This window comes from Athene noctua, chromosome 1 (assembly GCF_965140245.1).
Source record: "Athene noctua chromosome 1, bAthNoc1.hap1.1, whole genome shotgun sequence".
In the NCBI taxonomy this organism is placed as follows: Eukaryota; Metazoa; Chordata; class Aves; order Strigiformes; family Strigidae; genus Athene; species Athene noctua.
Window position 1 is genome coordinate 44,333,366 of NC_134037.1, and position 20,140 is coordinate 44,353,505.

At 36.2% G+C, this 20,140-nt stretch overlaps 1 protein-coding gene across 4 annotated transcripts in view; it reads right to left on the reverse strand.

Annotated features, from left to right (window-relative positions):
* The window catches only part of EPHA7 (EPH receptor A7), a 203,342-nt gene that overhangs the window by 19,194 nt on the left and 164,008 nt on the right, over positions 1 to 20,140 (reverse strand). For 3 of the 4 annotated variants that reach the window (XM_074896061.1, XM_074896066.1, XM_074896059.1), the window contains one exon: positions 15,841 to 18,610. The exons of the other annotated variant lie outside the window; for it this stretch is intronic. In XM_074896061.1, the coding sequence (XP_074752162.1) occupies positions 18,415 to 18,610 (196 nt within the window). In that variant the 3' untranslated portion in view covers positions 15,841 to 18,414. Of the gene's footprint in view, positions 1 to 15,840; positions 18,611 to 20,140 lie in introns of those variants that run through there. 4 annotated transcript variants of the gene reach the window in all.

Here is a 20,140-nt window from a genome sequence, read left to right on the forward strand (position 1 = left end):
AGCTACAATATTGTGATTATATCTTTGCCATCCTACTGTACTTTTACCTCCTCATTGCAGGACTCCAACCTTGAAGACACTACATTTTCTCTACTTACCTCCTTAACCACATATCCAGATGTCTTAAAGCCTCTACCATATAAATGTCATTGATGTCCTCCAGGAATTTCATAAGATCAGTCATTGAAAAAGCAGTGTAGGACACTGATGTCTTCTAAAAATGTTACTATAGCAGTTGTGTCATGAAAATAATTTGTGAGTGTCTCCTTGACCTTGTAGCTCATGCTAGGTAATTTGAAAACCTTACCCCTTCAGGAAGGAGTAGTAAGTTCTTTCAGATATCCTACCGAAAACAACCACATTCATGAGAAGGGCATTCCCAGACCTTTGGAAGTCCAAGAGATCACTTACCTCCATATTCTTAAGGTTTGTCCTAGTTATGAAAGAAAATGGGAAAGAAAAAAAAAAAAAGTTAATATTACCAGCATTTAAATTACCAAAATGATGGTAAAAATGGCTCTTATGTTCTTTTCATAAGGGTTTTTGTTGTTCACTCAGTGCAAATTTAGTCATTTTATTGCCAATGACATGTCTTGGTATTTCAGCGTCTGAAGGAGTTATCTCCAAGGGAGCACATGAACCATGTATGAAAAAAGTTTTAACAGGTATAAATATAACAAAAAAAACACTGTTTGAATAGGATAGGACAAAATCTCAAAAGCAGACAAGAAAGGTCATATGACCTTTGATTTGGTTTATTAATAAAGTATGTTATTTCAGTGTTCCTCACCAAGGCAATTCTGCCATAGATATAAGATTTTAGCTTGCAAAATGAATACACAAATAGTATGTTTTGTACATCATATAGCTCCTGGCACTAACTGAACCCCAACAACCTGAATACTAATCTTGTCTGATCACAGATTTCCTGTATTTTCCTCATTATTTATTTATATTTCCAAACAGCCCAGACACTGCTTAGGATGTGGTTTAATAGCCCTGGCTCATACTGTTGAGCTATTAGTGCTCTTGTAGAGAGCATTTTTTGGCATTTATTTTGCTGTATCAACCCACTGGAGCACTTAACAAAGGTTGGTAAATGAGAAGTTTGCGAAGGGAAGAACAATTAGCAGGTGTCATGAATTTGCAGAGCTGCACTTGCTACACTAAACATGTAATCTGAGAAAGATATTGGCTTAAAATGGCAGAGAAGAATTAAAAGATTATGATGTATGGAACAATTATGTTATCTTGGCAATTTTTTAACAGGTTCTGGCATCCTTTTTGCCCATTTATAGGAAGGGCAGAGCAGTTCCTCCACACAAGATGTCATGTCATCCTTAATTAGCTTCTCTGATCTTTCTGAAAAGGGGATGTGGATTCTTTCCAAGACTAATAACTGTGCATCTGTTAGTATAACAGTGAGGCAGATTTGTGATCAATAGACCTACACATGCATCTGAAGAGATCAGTGGCACTGAATGAATCTAATCATGTAATTACAAAAAATGGGCCATTCTACAAGTCATCTGCATCTCTTTATTTTGATGGTATTTGATTCTGCTATGATATTTTAAATGTTCAAAGTATCACTATATCCCTTGCCTTGCCTTGCCTTCCCTTCCCTTCCCTTGAATTTTCTCTAAAACTATTTCTTAACAAGAAAGGACAACTGCTGAAACATCAGTCATAAATCATGTCTTCCTATAGCTGAAGAGACAATTGAAAGAAGATTGCAGAGCATGTAATGAATTTTTGAAATTATCTCTCCTGTTTAATGGAAAGATTGCCTTAAGAATGGCTCCATTGCTTATAATTTCTGGATTGTCACACTTCCCTTCTTGTAATTTTTGACCAAAAGTAGGACTGAGTTTCTACACGGATGTCTAAAAATGAAAACAATATTGACAAATGTTTCTAATGTGTTTCAGGCTTTCTTTATTGTGATAATATCTGAAAACATGAGGAAGTGTGATTCCCATCAAATTAAATGAAAGATCTCTAATTAATTGAAATAGAACATGGAGAAGAACTTGGACCAAACAGTCCTCAGTAGACCACAAGCAGGTTCTCCTTTAATCACTTTGGAAGTTCTTCAGATTATAGAACATCTTTAGTACAAACTGTGTTTGTTCTATTTTTAGTTGCGCTATCAAATACTGGTAATGCAAACATAGAAAAGAAATGAACAGTGCAAAAGTGAACATTTTAACTGCAATGTATGTAACAGTATTAACTTTAATAACTGACCAGAAGGCTTGTTCCCTTACGTATGGTACTATGGTATCTGTGAAAATAAAATTGCCACTGAAGTACACTGCCTGAAAAACAACTGCAGAGAACTTCACAGCCAACTCACACCTAATCTACCATTTGATATTAATTATTCTTTTCTTGCACAGGAGAGGAAAGGACTCTAAGATAAGTTTTTTTCCTAATTCTGTAGGGTTGAACTATTGTCTACATTAAATTAAAATTCTGAGCTAAAAGAGAATGAAAGGAGCTTGTAGATCTCAATATTTTCCCTTCACATGAAAACACAATCCATCACCAGCTGTTGTCACCAGCCTTCAATAACTTTAGATCTTTTTCCACTGTCAGAAAAGTGAAAAAGCTTCTGAAAACATATCTGCAACTTTACATGCATGTAGTAAAGGCAATGAACTAACATGGCCAAGCAGTTTTCTTTCTTTCAGGACACTGATAGGTTTTGTGAAAAAAATGATCATCATCTCAGTTGCATAGAAGGAAGAGGTAATTATGCTTTTCAGTCAATGAATGCAAGAGAAACTGCATATGCATGTGAATTCTGACCTTCCTTGCAACTTATTTTGGCCATGGAAATAGGTAAATTTAGACCCAAATGAACATGCTATGCCACTAACAGTAACTTATCTACCTGCAAGAATCTATAATAATTCAAAGGAGGTGAAGAACAGGTATAGCTGGGCATTCTGAAGCTGTTATCTTTAATTAAATAATAGTATGAAGCTAGAGATATTTGTCAAATTAGAAAAAGGTAAACCCACTAACAACAATAAGAAGAAAAGGGTCAATGAGATAAGTAAAGTTAAATTATAAAGGAGTGGTTTGAGGTTTTCCCCATTACTACACAGGGAGGCTTCTCAGTAAATGCTGATCTTTATAATCTTTTCATAACACAAGCAATGTTTCATTCTTATGCCAGCTCTACTGATACCTTGTACCAAGGTTTGATAAAGCTTTAACTACTTTTAAGACAGCAAGCATTTGTCCTCTGTGCATTGTTTTTTTGACCTTTTGTGGTGGCCTCTTTTTTAACTAATAAACACGGTTCTTTAGAGGAGTGTATCAGTTTTCTTGTGTTTTGGGTAGAATCTTGATGAGAGTGAAGTTTCATCTTATTTATGTGCTACACAGAGTAGTTGACACCTACCAAGGTAGCTATAGTGACTTATTTTTTACTTAATACTTACAACTTGTACTCTCCATTTTTTTAAGAACAGTATCCCTGCACACCTTAATAAAAGAGGAATGGTCTCTCTTCCCGATTCTCATCTGGGAGGAGCTAATATTTTTTGTTCTTCCCCCTGCATAATTTTGTGGAGCCATTAAAATTACTTGCAAGAATTTGAAGTTAGAAGTGCTCTAAATTACGCATTTCCAGTGATACTGCTCTGCACAGCTGCCTGGGAGATGTAAGTTTGATTTCACATCCCAATCTCATATTCCTGCCCATTTAAACAGAAAACCCATGAATAGTAACTAGTAATTAATAATCCTCTCCAACATGTCATCTCCCTCAGTCCCTGAGAGAGATATTGCTTCCCTCATCAGCATAATAGAAATTGTAAGGAAATAACAACACGGTTGTGGATGGTATTATCTTTTCTGTGGTATTCCTTAATGGCAAGTTGTTGCTTAAAACATAAGAAAAACCTCTGACCATAAAATGAGTTAATGTGTCTTCACCACTGCCTTGTTTAGGGGCCGCATTTGGTCTGAAGACCTATTATAGGAAAAAACTCTATATATTTTTCCCCAAGGAAGTAGGGTTTTGGGGCTATTTATAAGAATGAGAGACCAGATTTTGACCTGCCTCACTGATCTGTCCATTCTTAAATTCCGGTAGCAGATGTTCGTCCTCTGCACCAATGGCTGTGGTATCCTGCAACTATGCAATTAAGTCATTGTAGGAGAAACTCTATTCCGGAATACAAAATAGACCCAGAATAGACCCAACACTTTCTCTTCATCTGGAATGGTAAGATAAAAACTGCAAATATGTCACTGCCTGCCCTGCTTTTCTGGAGACCACAAAATCCAGAGGAAAGTTTGAATTTTTGTTGCTAGTTCACTAAAAAATACCTTGTGACACTGAATGATTATTCTTCAGAAACAGATGTAAGCAATGAGATTATTACTTTTTTAAAGGAAAAAAATCCCTTAGTTGTACATATATAGAGATTGTTATATGTATTGGGTTTTATATATAAATATTTATTAATGTGTATACAGATCATAGGATGCTGGTTTATGTTATCATAAGGCTCATTCTTATTGCATTGCCTGCCCACAACTGAATTTTCAATAGATTTCTCCGCTCAATGTTTTGAGCCATATACTATACTACTGGGATTCCATATGTATAGAGCAGTCTGCCAATGCACAGTGAATTGCAAATCTGGGAATTTAATAAGACCATCATGAAATTACAGGAAATATTTAATGAAAAATACTCACTTTTTAAGAACCATACCATGCCCACAATGTTTTACATTTTTGTGAAAATGGTGATTTGAGTATGAAAATACATCATGCTGTGATATTTTGAACAATCCTGACTCTGAAAAGAGTATGAGTTCAACAGATAATCATAAATTTAGCAATAATATATAGATTTTTCAGAAAAACTGGAGCAAGAAAAAAGAGTATACCTTTAAGAAGATTTATCACGTCTGTCTTATTTTTCATTACAAGGTCTTAAAGTGCTTTATAAACATCAATTAAATCACACTTGTCTCATCATCTACTTCAAATGAGTAAACTGAAGTTCAGAGAGATTAAAGGGTTTCTCTATAATAAAATAGTAAATCAGGGGAAGAGCTGAAAATAGAATTCAAGAGTTTGGATGAGAAGACCATATTATGCAAAATTTACATAATGAAATAAAAAATGTCTTAAATATCAAGTAGATTGTTTGTTATAGATATATAATTGGATCCAATCTAGTGAAAACAACATTTGCATGCTACTGGGAACAAAATTTATCTTTATGATGGAAGTATTCAAATCACATTTGGGACTGTTTTCCAGTAATAACATGCGTGTTTGTGGGTGAAAATAGATTCTTGAAAATTGTTTGTACATCAAAGAACAAGTGAGAATTTATGGTTTTAAATATACATATCTATGTATGTGTATACCAATATATTAGTATTTATATAAACATATAAGCAATAAAATCATATTATTAAAGCTACAAATACAGGAAGAACAATGGGACTGAAAATGTGACCAGACAGTGACAATTTTCATGCAAAACTACACAAAATCAAAACAGCAAATTTAATCCAGCTGGAATCCTGACCATGAACCCAGAGACAAAAAGCTGCATTATTTCAACTAAAAACTTATTTCAGTTTTCAGATATGTGAACAGCTGTTTTGTGTGATCTATGATTTCTTTTCAGAAAGAGCATTAGGTCTGCAAGTAATGGAAAATAATGACCAAAATTAAACCAATGAGATATATTTAGGATATGTATTGTTTTCTATACTGACAACAGCAAGATCCAGTGAAACCTTTGGTGAACTTAAAACTAAGGTTTCAGCATTTCACAAGGTTCATGATGTTTTTGTTCTTGGAGATTTATTTGGCTGTATTATATCTGGCACTATCTGACGAACAACTAAGCATAGCACAGTGGTGACTGCACAATGCTGTCTCTGTTCTCACTGTGAGCTGGGCAAAGATTCCTGTTTTATGTATCCTTAACAATTTGTTCTAGTGGTCGAAAAAATCTACTAAACTTGTCACACACTGACAACAACAAAAAATAATATCCATCAAGAAATACTTCTGTCTTGTTAGTTTTGGAAAGTTATCTGAGAAATTAGATGTACAAAGCAGAATTCTTGGTGATTGTGTGGGCTTATCTCATCGAGGCCTCCCAGAGTCAGCTCAGCACCCAAGTGTCAAGGGCCTTAGCTGAAGATACTGGGTAAGGATTTCAGTGTGTTATATTGCAATCTCCCTTACACCTTGTCATTTCTATCTTTCACACATTTTGCTTCTTTCATATCTCAGTAAAATTTCAGCTTCCAGGCAACTGCCAGCTGCTGCTGCAATATGGCTGACACTTTCACCCTGATCCTACCACAGTCAATGAAAAGTTTCTTATTGATCTCATCAAGATCTGGATCAAAGTTTTGCTGTGGAACAAAGCTCATTCAAGACTGTTTTCTGTAATCCAGTAAATTCCTCTGCCATACTCTTGGTCAGATAGAACTCAGCTGAACTCAGGCCATTTCTGATCCACCTGCAAAACTCAGCAAAAGTCAGTAACGTTACATTACTAGGATAGGAGGATGAACAGCTGTGTTGTTTTTTGGTTTGTTTTTCTTTGCTGCTACCTGCAAGTGTTTGTCTATTTAATAAGCTACTTATTACTATAAGTTATTTGATAATAACCAGAGGGAAAGTTTGGTATATTCAAGGGTCTCAGGTGAAGTTGATCTATATGAGGCAGGAAATATATTTATATATAGTGCTTCTCCTGTGACAGTTCTTTCATTTTGCAAAGCTCAGGGAGGTAACTTTCTAAGAAAGTATTGGGAATTCTCATTCTGAAATTTACTGTTTCTTTTATTCATGTATGTGGAATTCATCTCATCTAACCTTCAGTCATCTACAAACTTAGTCACGTCATCTGGGGTTTATCTATAGCTACCAGAAAGAAAAGCAACACATCCAATTCTAAAACAAGCAACTCCGGTAAGTGGAATCACTCACCCTCTCATCATCCTTGTCTTTTTGCATTAACTATAGTACCTAAATAATTAATTTAGGCTAAACACATAGATTCTCTGTCCCTGTATTATTATTTTTTTCAAGAGAAATGAGATCTATTCTAAAAAAACCCTTCAATAAATCTGTGAATACATAAATGTATGTATATGAATAAAGTATTCTTAAATAAAATATATAATACATAAACTCATACATAGATGTGCAGATATATACAAATGCACATATAAATAGATTTATATACATATATATACATATATATTGTACCCATACCTCCTGCATCTATATATGAGTGATCAGGTTTTTTAGATGTCTTTCAACAGCCAGTCGTTCTGTTTTGCTAAATAGCAGTAAGTAACCTGTTCACCTCACCTTGTGGCCTCCTAGGCATTTCATTAAGAAAATTTACATCACTGATTAAGAAAGTAACACGGTCAATGTGACTTTATTTCTTTTTTAATTTGGTCTTCCCTAAAAAAAACAACCAAACAAAAAACAACCAAACCCTTACATTTTATATAGTAGTTTGCTTGTCACTGCACTGTATTAAAAAAAATTTAAATCTTAGTTTTCAAATATCTAATATATAGTACATTTAAAATAAAATAAAAAAAGGTTATTTTTGTAGTGATGCTAACAGATAATGTGTCACAAGATTCATTTTGATCACACCTGTGTTCTTAAAGAACCATAATAAGGTCTTAAAGTTCATCTTTTGTTGAGAAATTTCTCAACAGACAGAAATTTCTTCTGACCATAGAAGAAACAGCTCATTAGCAGAATGACAGAGAGGACAGTAAATGAACTGTAAGATAGCAGTTATCTTTACTTTCAAATTGATATTAATTTTGTACCAGAGAAAATTATTTAAATGAAAATTATTTTATGCTGTGTTTTTTAAATTTTGGTTATGTATTTGAAGCCAACAAACCAAAGACTTGCTGAGATACTGCAGTTAAAATCTTCCATAAGTGTATTTAAACTCAGAGAATCTTGCATATTTTTTTCTTTTGCATTTTCCCTCCAGATAAATGCTAACCTTTTACGAGATTATTATCATTACCAGTAATTGTTAACAATACTACTGTTAATACTAATTAGTAAAAATGCTCCTACAGCCAGAGAAAAACTAGGCATAGCTAAAAATACAGGCGAGGTGCTTGTTAGGAAAATGATCAAACAAGCTTAATTATGACCCACAGATAAAGGAACTGCCATTAAGCCATTAAATTATCACAGATAAGACAGACTCTCAGCCACTGTCTGATGATAAATCGCAGCTAAGAACAGCTAGGAAATCAGAGCTTGAACCGCTAATCCTTTTGAGGTTTGTGATGAGCACCAGTTTCCCGATTGTTTTGCATCTATTTATATTGCACTTCGAACCCCCAAATGGCCTCTGCTTATCTGCAGCTCTAGATAATTTATGCCTATTGGTGTGTCACCTCACAGCAGAGGCTGTTATCAGAAAGAAGAGTTTTAAGAAATCTGATCCCTTGAAATGTTAATCCTCTGGAGATTACTGCACATAAACGAGTTTTCTGTCATGATTTACTTTTGTTTATTGGTAGCAGAGATTAGTACTTTACGACTGACATTTCAGACAGCTGCTTAGTTTTGGAATAAAGTGATCATTTAGTACACAGGATTTTCACATGTGAAGCTGTCCTGAGTCTAGCAGTCAAATGGCAAGATTTTAATTTTTATTTATATGTCATCTCTTTAAAAGATTTGTAAATATTTATGTCATCTCTTAAAAAGATTTGTAAATATTTTTCCTACATGAAAGGCTGATCTTAAAAGTCTAATCCAGAAGAGTACTAACATTTCTGTGTAATTTTAAACATGTGGGTGATCACAGTAACTTTGATAGGATATTCTTGTACTTTTATTCTAGGTGTGCTTAAGCGCTTTGCTGGATAAGGCCCCAGCAATGAGATGCTCTCTGGTTTCATCCAGCTATAATGGGTCTTTTCTATGGTTAAATGGGTACTGATGAGAAAGGATATATGATTAGGAATTTTAGTCAAAATTTTTTGCCCTATCTTAATGCTGTTGAACTGCCAAGAAATCTTATCTTTTAGCATTTGATGGGGTTATTTGGCTGGTAGTTAAATGTTGTGCTTCTTAGTGCTACAGACTATTCCTAAATGGATAACCACCAAAGCCATCAAATGCAAACATGCCTCTTAGTGTAGCATAATGAAAGCTTGAACTGCAGGTACATAATACTGCTGAAAATAAGGGGACTAAACACATAGTTCCTAAGAGTTTCCAATTTCTTTTTTTGTTGTTGTACTCAGGTTCAATAGTCAGACTGGATAAGAGTGCCCCAAGTGACATGACTGATCACTAATTACCCAAGCGTTCTGATGGTGGCTGTTGGCGGTAGCTACTGAGATAAAGTACTATATGTCAAAGAGATAAGGAGAGGGAAGAAATTAAACTGACCTTGAGATTTCATTACATTTAATGTCACCTAATAGCACCTGATATTTTTAATCCTGGTTACATTCTTGTTACGAAATCCATTCCCAGTGGCAATCATGATAAAAAGAAAGAAAAATAAAAAAAGAAAAATATGAGTTTCAGAACTTCTGCACTGTTCTCTCCCTACAAAACTTTTCTTCATCTACAAAAGTCTGCTCTTTTGCTATGAGCCTTGCCTATTGTTTCTATAAGTTATGTTTAAACTGCGTTTTCAACAGAAATTAGAAAACACCACACCATGAAGTTTTCAGAAAGAATGTGCTCCCTATATTTCTACAGATTAATTATCAAATTTTTGACAATATAAATACTTTACAGTAAGAAAATTCTAGATCTTAAAATGCTTAAAGACATTTCTGCTGGCTCTGGTTATTGAGCTACAGTTTTGAAATGTTATTGTTCTGGAGATAGTTATTTCAACAATGGACTACACCAAGTTTTGAAATATTCTTGTCCAAATTAGTATTAATTATGTTTAACAACAGTGGATCTTTTAAGTTTCACTTAGCTGAAATATTTAATGAAGCATATAACCAAATCCTTGTATTAATTAGAAAATCTGCCTCCAAAGTGACCATCTTAATTTGTTTTCCTTGATACTTCAGCTTTGAGAATTTCTGTCCACTAGCTAAAAGTTCATTTGTAATATTAAAGTGGAGAGACTTCCCTTGTTACTCATCTACACCAATGCACACAGCATAGGCAACAAACAGAAAGAGCTGGAAGCCATTGTGCAGCAGGAAAACTGATAGTTTACATCAGAGAAACATGATGGCATGACTTCACATCTGGCGTGCTGCAATGGATGACTATATACTCTTCAGAAGGGATAGGCAAGGAAGGAGAGGTGGTGGGGTAGGCCAGTATGTTAGGGAGTGTTTTGACTGTCTAGAGCTTAATGATGGTGATGATAGGGTTGAGTATTTATGGGCAAGAATCAGGGGGAAAGCCAACAAGGCAGTTATCATGGTGAGAGTCTGTTTTAGAACACCCAACCCAGATGAAGAGGCAGGCCATATACTCTATAAGATGCTGGGAGAAGTCTCACAATTGCTAGCTCTTGTCCTTGTGGGAGAATTCAATTTACCAGATGTCTGCTGGAAATACAATACACTGGGAAAGAAACAATCCAGGAGGTTTCTGCATTTTGTGGAAGACAGGAATAGGGAGCAGAACGAAACCCCCATAATCCAAGGGGAAACGGTTGGTGGCCTGCTACCTCACTTAGACACACACAAGTCTATGGGGTTGGATGGGATCCACCCTAGGGTACTGAGGGAGCTGGTGGAAGTGCTCACCAATCCACTTCCCATCATTTATCAGCAGATCTGGCTAACTGGGGAGGTCCCAGCTGACTGGAGGTTAGCAAATGTAATGCTCATCTACAAGGAGGGCTGGAAGGAGGATCTGGGGAACTACAGTCCTGTCAGTCTGACCTCAGTGTTGGTGAAAGTTATGGAGTAGAATCTTGAGTGCAATCAAATGGCATGTACAGGACAACCAGGTGATCAGGCCCAGTCAGCATGAGTTTATGAAAGGCAGTTCCTGCTTGACAAACCTGATCTCCTTCTATGACAAGGTTACCCACTTAGCAGATGAGGGAAAGGCTGTGGATGTTGTCTGCCTAGACTTTCATGAAGCCTTTGAAAACACTTCCCACAGCATTTTCCTGGAGAAACTGGCAGCTCATGGCTTGGTTGGGTGTACTCTTTGCTGGGTAAAAAACTGGTTGGATGGCCAGACCAACAGAGTGGTGGTGAATGGAGTTAAATCCAGTTAGTGGCCACTCACAAGTGGTTTTCCCCAGCACTCAATACTGGGGCCAGTTCTGTTTAAAATCTTTGTCGATGATCTGGACAAGGTGATCGAGTGCACTCTCAGTAAGTTTGTAGGCAGCTGGGAGGGTCTGTTGATTTGAGGGTAGAAAGGCTCTACAGAGGGATCTGGACAGGCTGGATCAATGGACTGAAGCCAATTGTATGAGATTCAACAATGCTAAGTGCCGGGTCCTGCACTTGGGTCACAATGCTAACGTTTCACATGAAACGCTACAGGCTTGGGGAAGAGTGACTGGAAAACTGCCCAGTGGAAAAGGACATGGGAGTGTTGGTTGACAGCCAGCTGAATATGAGCCAGCAGTGTGTCCAGGTTGCCAAAAGGCCAGTAGCATCCTGGCTTGTATCAGAAATAGCGTGGCCAGCAGGACTAGGGAAGGGATCTTACCCCTGTACTCGGCACTGGTGAGGCCGCACCTTGAATGGTCCCCTCACTACAAGAAAGACACTGACATGCTGGAGCACATCCAAATAAGGGCAATGAAGATGGTGAAGGGTCTAGACAACAAGTCCTGTGAAGAGTGGTTGAGGGAACTGGGGTTGTTTAGCCTGGAGAAAAGAAACCTCAGGGGAGACCCTATCACTCTACAACTACCTGAAAAGATGTTGTAGGGAGGTGGGTGTCAGCCTCTTTGCCCAAGTAAACAACAGATAGGACAAGAGGAAATGGCCTCAAGTTGTGTAAGGGGAGGTTTAGATTTGATATTAGAAAAACTTTCTTCACCAAAAGGGTTGTCAAGCATTGGAAGAGACTGTCCAGGAAAGTGGTGGAGACACCATCCCTGGAGGTATTTAAAAGTTGTGTAGATGTGGTACTGAGGGTAATGGTTTAGTGGTGGACTTGGCAATGCTAGGTTTATGGTTGGACTTGATAATCTTAAATGTCTTTTCCAACATAAATGATTCTATGATTCTATTCTATGAAAGTGAAAATATATGTGTTGTATACATTTACAAGAAAGAAAGAGCTTGAGCATAAAACAAAGATTTAAAAATCTCAAGGAAAAGTCACTAACTTAGGTTTGTTACTTTTATTTTAATTTAAAGTTATTTTATATTTCTGCAATTTGCAATAAACTGAGCATTCCAGTACTTAAAAAATAAGTCAAACACCCATTAATGGTTTCAAGATGAGTTCTCAAATATTTGGAAACCTGAGTGGAAAGTTATGTGACAGGAAAAGTTTTGCTTTTACAGAACTAGAGAAGGCAATTTTTTTTTTTTTTTTTTCCTTCTCTAAAGAATCAATCATTTCTCACTTGCTATATTCTGGACGTTTGGATTAGAACAAAAGATTGAACCAAATCCATCTTTCAACAATGTAATTATAGTTTACTTTCAAAATGCAACTAAAAAGACAGAAAATCTTAAATAAATATGAGGCCAGCAACCAGTGAAGTGATGCAAGAACAAGTCCAAGTGAAGGTAAAAGAATGGCTAGAGACTGTACTGAAAAAGAGTGTGAACATTTTGTCTTTGATCCCAGTCCACATAGGAAGAAAAGAGCTAGAAAGGACTGGTGAGATGGGCCGTGAACAAGCAGTGAGCATTCCTAAAGGACCTGGTGTGAACACACAATGGCAGAACTGTCAAAAAAGTTCATCAGATTAATTACTTAGAATTTTTTGACCAAGTTTAAAGCCACAGTCTTTCTACCAGTTCCTTCCTTTGTGTCACTGAACATATTACATCTCCTAGAAATAGCTTTACTGTTATTTGGCATCAGTGTATAAAAATCCATTTTGCCATTTTGGCATTCTATATGCAAAGAGCTGTCCCTGTTCAGTGCATACCAGGAAAGACTGGCTGACCTGGGATCTGTTATGAATTTTCCTCTAATCCCAGATTTCTGTTCACTCTCTTTTATGTTATTGTTGCCTGCCATTGTTAATTAATATCTGTCAATTAAAAAACATAACCCATTAAAGTTAACGTCAGCAGTACAACAAAATGCTGAAGCAGTTGAGACACTGGGCCAACATATATGTCTAATAAATTAAGAAAGTAAGAAATGAATTATAAATGTGGGAATTAGCCTATATCAATATAGATACTTAGATCATAGAGATAGCAGTCATTCAGCATTTATTTATTTTTAAAATGTTGCATATCAGCTTGATTTGATAGGTTGTGCAGTCTCTTGATTTTTGGCTTATTAGTGTCCAGAGTTCTACTGATTCAGAGGAAGAATCACAGGAATCTACACTGTAATGGAAAGGATGGAAATTCATAACACTTTCTCTAGGAACATCACAGATCTACTCTGACAGCTAGTTATCTTTTGTCACTGGCCAGCTGAGTATAGCTATAGATCTTGAAAGAATTACTTTTGTAACTACGGAAAATCAAACACATTACTGCATATTTCTGCATTTTTAATTATATGCAAGTAGAGATGTTTCTAAAAACCAAATAAATAAATAAATAAGCCCTTCATTATTCTTTCAAATATTGAGGATGCAACTCAGTTTTAGAAACACTAAATATCAGTCGTCACCCACTTATCCACTTATTTCCCCCACTATGTAAGATTTCTGGTATGTTATGAATACTAATAACTCATAGGTTATACTCACCTGTCTACAATTACATACTCTCTGTATCCACATAAAGTAACACGGGTCATGACATAATGCTTGTGTAGACAGAGAATAGGATTTGGACAATTGCTAAAATACCATTTCAGTGAAGTTAAGATATGGGAAAACCAGAAGTGATTCTGTTTTACACAAGCAAGTTTAACAGATTTGCTAAATCATGGTTCAAATTATTTTCACTACTTTCACTGGTATTGTAACACAGACCTCAGTTTAGACCTGCAAAGGAACAGAAGTGGCTAAATGCAGCTTTGGGTGCTCACACTGACAGGATAATTCCCCAAAGTCCACTCAGTTGTTGCCTAACCCTGCAAGTTTAATATTTACTGGGAAAGAGAGGGATTGACACCTCAGCACTGCAGTTTAATGCTAGAGCTCACTGCAGGGAATAGTGGGATAAACAAGAGGAACAGCTGCTGTGGGAGAGAAGCTGAAAGCCTCACCTCGCAATACCCTGTAGTCCCACGAGTAAGGCGGTGTTGAAAAATATACCAATATCAACACACCATTCATTCACTTGTTTTATTTCACCCATTTGGGTGTTTCTCCGGTCCACTCAGACTGTTCACTTCTTGGTATGCCAGAGTTAGTAAAGGCTGTTGCTAAACACCCAGATGTTGTCTTTCAGTGTGGAGGGTTGTGCCTAATCTGGGTTTATAGCTGCTGTGAGGAGGCAGGACATCTGAGTCTAAAGGCTTGTTCTAAATGCACTTTATGGATTAGCAATTTTTCACTCTGAAGGTTGTATAACCACTGTCAGAACCAGTAGGCAATAATAAGGTCTAATTTCTACTTTTAATTTTCCAATTAATAAAACATAAACGACAATAGCTTGAAGACCTCCCTCCCCCATCCTGAAAAATGAAGTGAATTATAGCAATGGGGCACTCAAGTGTTTGCAAAGATTCCTGGACTGAGGCATGAATTAAAACAAAGGATTTAAGCAAAAGTACTTTTATTAGTAGTAAAGGGACATGTGATATCTAAGAACTGTCAGATGAGAAAGTCTGATACAAAATTATTTTTAAAAGTTAAATCAGAAGCTGCCTGTAAGGAACTGCAAAATTATTTCACAATTTTGAATGCCATTGGCAATAAAGTGGTGATAAAACTTAATAAAGCAGAAAGAAATGCACAAGGGAAAAATAAGTCTATATATACACAGGCAGGGACTACAAATTAGCTGGTTTTTGAGAAGAAAAAAATAATGAATTAACATTAGACAGCTCTCTGAAAACACAGAGTCAAGCACTCAGTATCAAGTAAAAATGTGAAACAGGATATTTGGATGGTTAAGAAAGAAACTGTAAACAAAATAGAAAACATATATATCACTGTATAAATACACTGTATAGCTATATCACTGTATAAATACATCATACACTCTTATGTTGAATAATTCATGCAGCCCTGGACATTCTACTTCAGAAGAAAGAAGGGCAAGACTGAGAGAGAGACAGAAAGAGGAAGTAAATTCACAGGGTCTAGGACAAATTCAGACTATTAAACATAGTGCACCCCCTGATTTAGGAAGCATTTGAACTGTACATATTGGATACAGAGCCCTGAAGATGTCTGGAAGTCAACAGCTGAAGCTGCCCCTAATCTGCAGGGGACAGTGGAGGCCTTATAACAACAGTACTGTACCCCTACCAAGGCAGAGTGCCTGCCAGGTACACAGGGCGATGTGGAGTTGTGATTTGAGTCAGTGCAGATATTCTTACTTTATGCAGAACTAAGTGTCTTTTTGGAAAAGCTCATAGGTAACAATAGGAGAGGATTGGCAGGAGAAGTATAGGCAAGTTTTTAAAAAAAATTATAGGCAAAATAACCATGCTGTCCTTCACTCTCAGAATACATTATAATACTCTTTTTTTTTTTTTTTTTTTTTTCCCCCAGCCTTTTTCCTTTAACACCACATGGCTACTGAGGTAGCTGGTATTAAATCCCTTCCTAAATCATGCATCCAGTTCAGTGTCTGAACTCAGAAGGTAGGACAAACTGCAGAGGTTATGCCACCTTTCTCAATTGCAATTATCTTTTTCTTTTTGATAGCAGAGGGTGGGAAGGTGCCACACAGTGGAATCTCTCAAGGCCGAAAGATAGGTACAGATATCTTCCATATCCTCTATCATACCAGAAGCAGGGATAAAATTATAAAAAATCTGGACCTTGGCTAAATATAATTAGTAGAAATACTAACTATGTTTTGATATTGCTTTATGCTGAGTCTTTTATTGCAAAAAGTTGTATGCAACTGAGTTAATGGGGTTCTTTCAAACATGTAAAAATGATATGTATAAAATTCTGTGTTATGGGGAGACACTATGACACTGCTTTGCAATCTCTTTCTTTTAGTGATATGTGGACTGTTATAAAACTTTGAGCTACATTTGATTGTAAGAGTAATTTAAGCAGGGTAGATTTTGCAAGTTGACACCATCACTATATAATTTAAATCCAGTATTATTCCAATAATAGTGAAGAAAAATTACTGAGGTGGGCCTGATTCTTCAAGCACTGTTGAACATTGTGTTAACTGTCTATACCTGGTATGTTCTCTAGTAGCTGAAGTTTCTACATTGACAGAGTAGGTCCCGTAAACCTCACTGCTAAAATGTTATCCTGAGGTGACAAGAGTTTAATTAATTTAAGCAAAGTTCAAACTGAAGACAATAAAAAAGATATACTTGGCCATTGCTGCAATTTCAGCGTTCAGTAAGCCACCATTTACCAAAATCTTTCAATAAATGATGGATAAATCCAATCAGTTAAGGATTTTTAGTAATATTTCAGCTATGACTTTCAATCGTCTCCTCCTTACTTAGATGAATTATTTGAATCCTATCCAGAGTCACCAAGATTTTCTTAACCAAGGCCATTGTCTCCACTAAACAATAATTAAATCATTCCAATACTGGTAAAGACTAAAAATTGATAAGGTGTCACAACAACCAACTTGATATCACTCTGTTCAAGATGAATGACTCATGCAAAGCTGTGTTACCCTGAAGGAGAAGAAAAATTTACCCAGTGCTGTCCTCTAAAACTTATAAGAAAAAATACAATTAATAAGTACCTATAGTACCCTAAACTTCAATACTTTGTGGTCAGAAGTACCAACTGAAAAGTGTCTATATATGCCAAAGTAATAAAATACTCCATTAGCAGCAGTAGTCTCTCAACTGTCATATCAGTACATCTGCAAGTTATAGCTGTGTCTAAACTCAGTTTCACAGGAGACAGAAAGATCTGACCCTTTCCAGCATGCCTTCTGATAAACTTTCCCAGGAAAAACGGAAGAGGTGTGAGGATGATTTTAATGGAGACATAGTCTGTAGCAAAAAAGTGACTTCCTCTAAGTAGATCTAGTTAATGATTCTTAAAGAAGCTGGCAAAATGTGTTTTCTCAGGGAGACATAGAAACTGGTTTTGCTCTTTGCAGCCTAATCATTAGACATGTCTGACCACCGAAGCAGAGGAGAAGGAAGTGAGGAAGAGATTAAACTGGCCACTTTTCGGCTTTTCTTACTCCTGAATAATTCTTACCTTGGAAATCAGGGTAGTTTAAAATGTCTGTCAGACAAAATGGCAATTTTCCAGTTTTCTTCCAAAACCAACACCAATTTTCCAGAAGGAAAAAAAGCGCGCCAATCCAACATAATTAAAATAATTTGCAATTTTATAATAAATTTACATGAAAAGTTATATATATATTTTTTAATGAGCGAGATCCCCCTTATTTTCTGTAATATTGACATGATTATTTTCAGCTTTAACAGAAACTGCTCAAATATTTTTCTTCCCTGTTTCCATTTCACTGTGAACATTATAATTTCTGATTCTTTCTGATCTACAATGAAAGGACATTTTAAAATGTCCTGGATTGGCTGGAGTATTATAATTTTGCTGAGTGTTTCTCAGCAAGGCCTATTTGTAAGTAGTGGCAAAGACTCCCATTGATTTGTCTGCATGAGAAGGGCTAACAGGATGGTCTCTGCTGCTCGCTACCAGCAGCAACATGAATAGGAGTAAATCTGTATCATCCCAGCTTAAACTTCTTCCCCAGCAGGATCTTTGGAAATGTTTGATTTAGCTGCTTCTCCTTCTCCTTTGCTCTTCTATATACATATTTTGTGTATAAGAAGGGAGCTAGAAAGAAGATGGGGAAGCAGGGTTATATTAGTGTTAGGAGCTTCCAGGGCAGGCTTCCAGGGCAGCTTTGCTGGCTCTTCTCTCCCTAGCAGCATCGCCACGTCCTGCTTCGCCATCCTCCTGAAATCATCATGCTCTTCAGATGTGGTCTTTCATTCTTGGCATTAGTCATAATCCTCAGTTTGTCAGGTGTGTGTTCTGGCCTCTCCCATACACCTCTGTTTACTCTTCCTCCTGTTGCCAGTCTGTTCCTCCCTTCTTCTCCATTCCTTTCCATGCTTCTTTTCTACATTTCCATTCTCTAATCCCAACTACAGTCCTTATGCGCTTTAAAAAAATGCCTCATAGCGTTCACTGTGCCTCCAAACCAATCTCATGATCTTATGGTTATAACTCTTGTTTTGCTTCCCCTTTCTGCTTCCTTTGTCTCCTGCCATTATGTCATTTCTATTCAGGCTGTCATCTCTTCTGGAAAGGGATTTTTCTTGTTCTCTGTTTTGCAAAGCACCTGGCATGTTTTTGATTCTGTCAAACAAATAATAACAACATATATGAAATTGACAGTGCAGCAGAATCCTGATATCAGGAAGTAATAGAGGCAAATTACACTATCATTGTCATTGCCATGTATACACCACTACTTGACAAAAATCGTCATCGACTAGCTAGGTAAACATCAATAAACCCAAAGATTCCCAAGCAAACACCTCTAACATGAAGGAAACATAGTTGTGTTTCACACTGGATCTCAGTGAGCCACAGGGTTATACTTGACAATTTCAGTATTGGAAATAAAGGAACGAAATGAATGAGGTGCAGTTTTTTCAGATGGCTGTTTGGGTATAAAATTAAGGACTGAGAGAAGATGTAGATAACTCTTTAAAACGGAGAAGAAGGAAAAGGGTGGAATGGGTGTGTTCAATTTAAACTCTGCTTAATTAAAAAAGCATACATATGGTAGCTAGATTCTATCATGTAAACTCATAAAGTAGACTCTCCTTCAGCCTAACATATTATCAGAAGCTCTCAGTATTAATGAAAAACCTTATAAAACATTTTAACTGACTTGCCTAAGTCATTACATGATATTAGGCACCCCAACACAATGTTTATGTTACCTGTGTTGCCAAAAACCCCCCAGAGTTTGGAAAAGAAAAGCAAAAATAAAAGATGTGGATTTTACTGTACATTTAGTGACAGGATAGCCATATGAAATCTCTAAAACAATATAGCTTTAGGACTAATGGATGTAGGTCAGGACTGAATAGAAATTATTTTACATATGGTTAACAATCTCTTAACTAAATTATTTGAAAATTCCTGAGAGAAAAGCAAATTTATTACAGACATTTAGAAAAGCCAATGTAGAACTAATACTAAATAAAAATAAACCAGCAGAGGAATGTCCCCCTGCCATACCAACCAATATTCTTACAGTTGATTCCAAAATACTATCTGTCGTTCTAGCACATGGATTAGATTATTTAACAGTGTGAATCAAAAGGAAGCTACTCATTCAGAAGAAGAGCATTATTAATATATTGTAGCATACCATACATCTCTGTCACCAAACTGGACAAAATGGGAGCAGATGTTTTATGACAGGCTGAGAAGATGATTTGACAATATTAATAGCTATAATGTCTGAAGTTCAGTTAAAAAAAAAAAAAAAAAAAAAGAAAGAAAGCTAGAGGAAGAAATCTGAAGGAGGGATAGAATGTTTTTATCTGTCTCTAGTGTAGTGTCCTAGGGACTAATTTTACATGAAGGGAAGATGCCAAGTAAGCTAAATCTAATTTCTTCTTTTTTTTTTTTTTTTTGCACCTGCCCTTTGAAACCCTAGTAATGTAAAGAATTAATGAGAAAAGAATGCAGCTAAAAGGAACTCTGAGAGGATAAATCCTTTCCAAAAGCAAGATTTTTTTGACTCTAATAGTTTCTTTTTACTATTTTGAAGGCAAGTAAGTCTTTCAATTAGTAAATATGATGGACATGTGAATTTATTCAAAGATAAAGGCAAATGGTAGTCACAAATAGCACTTAGATGCACAGGTA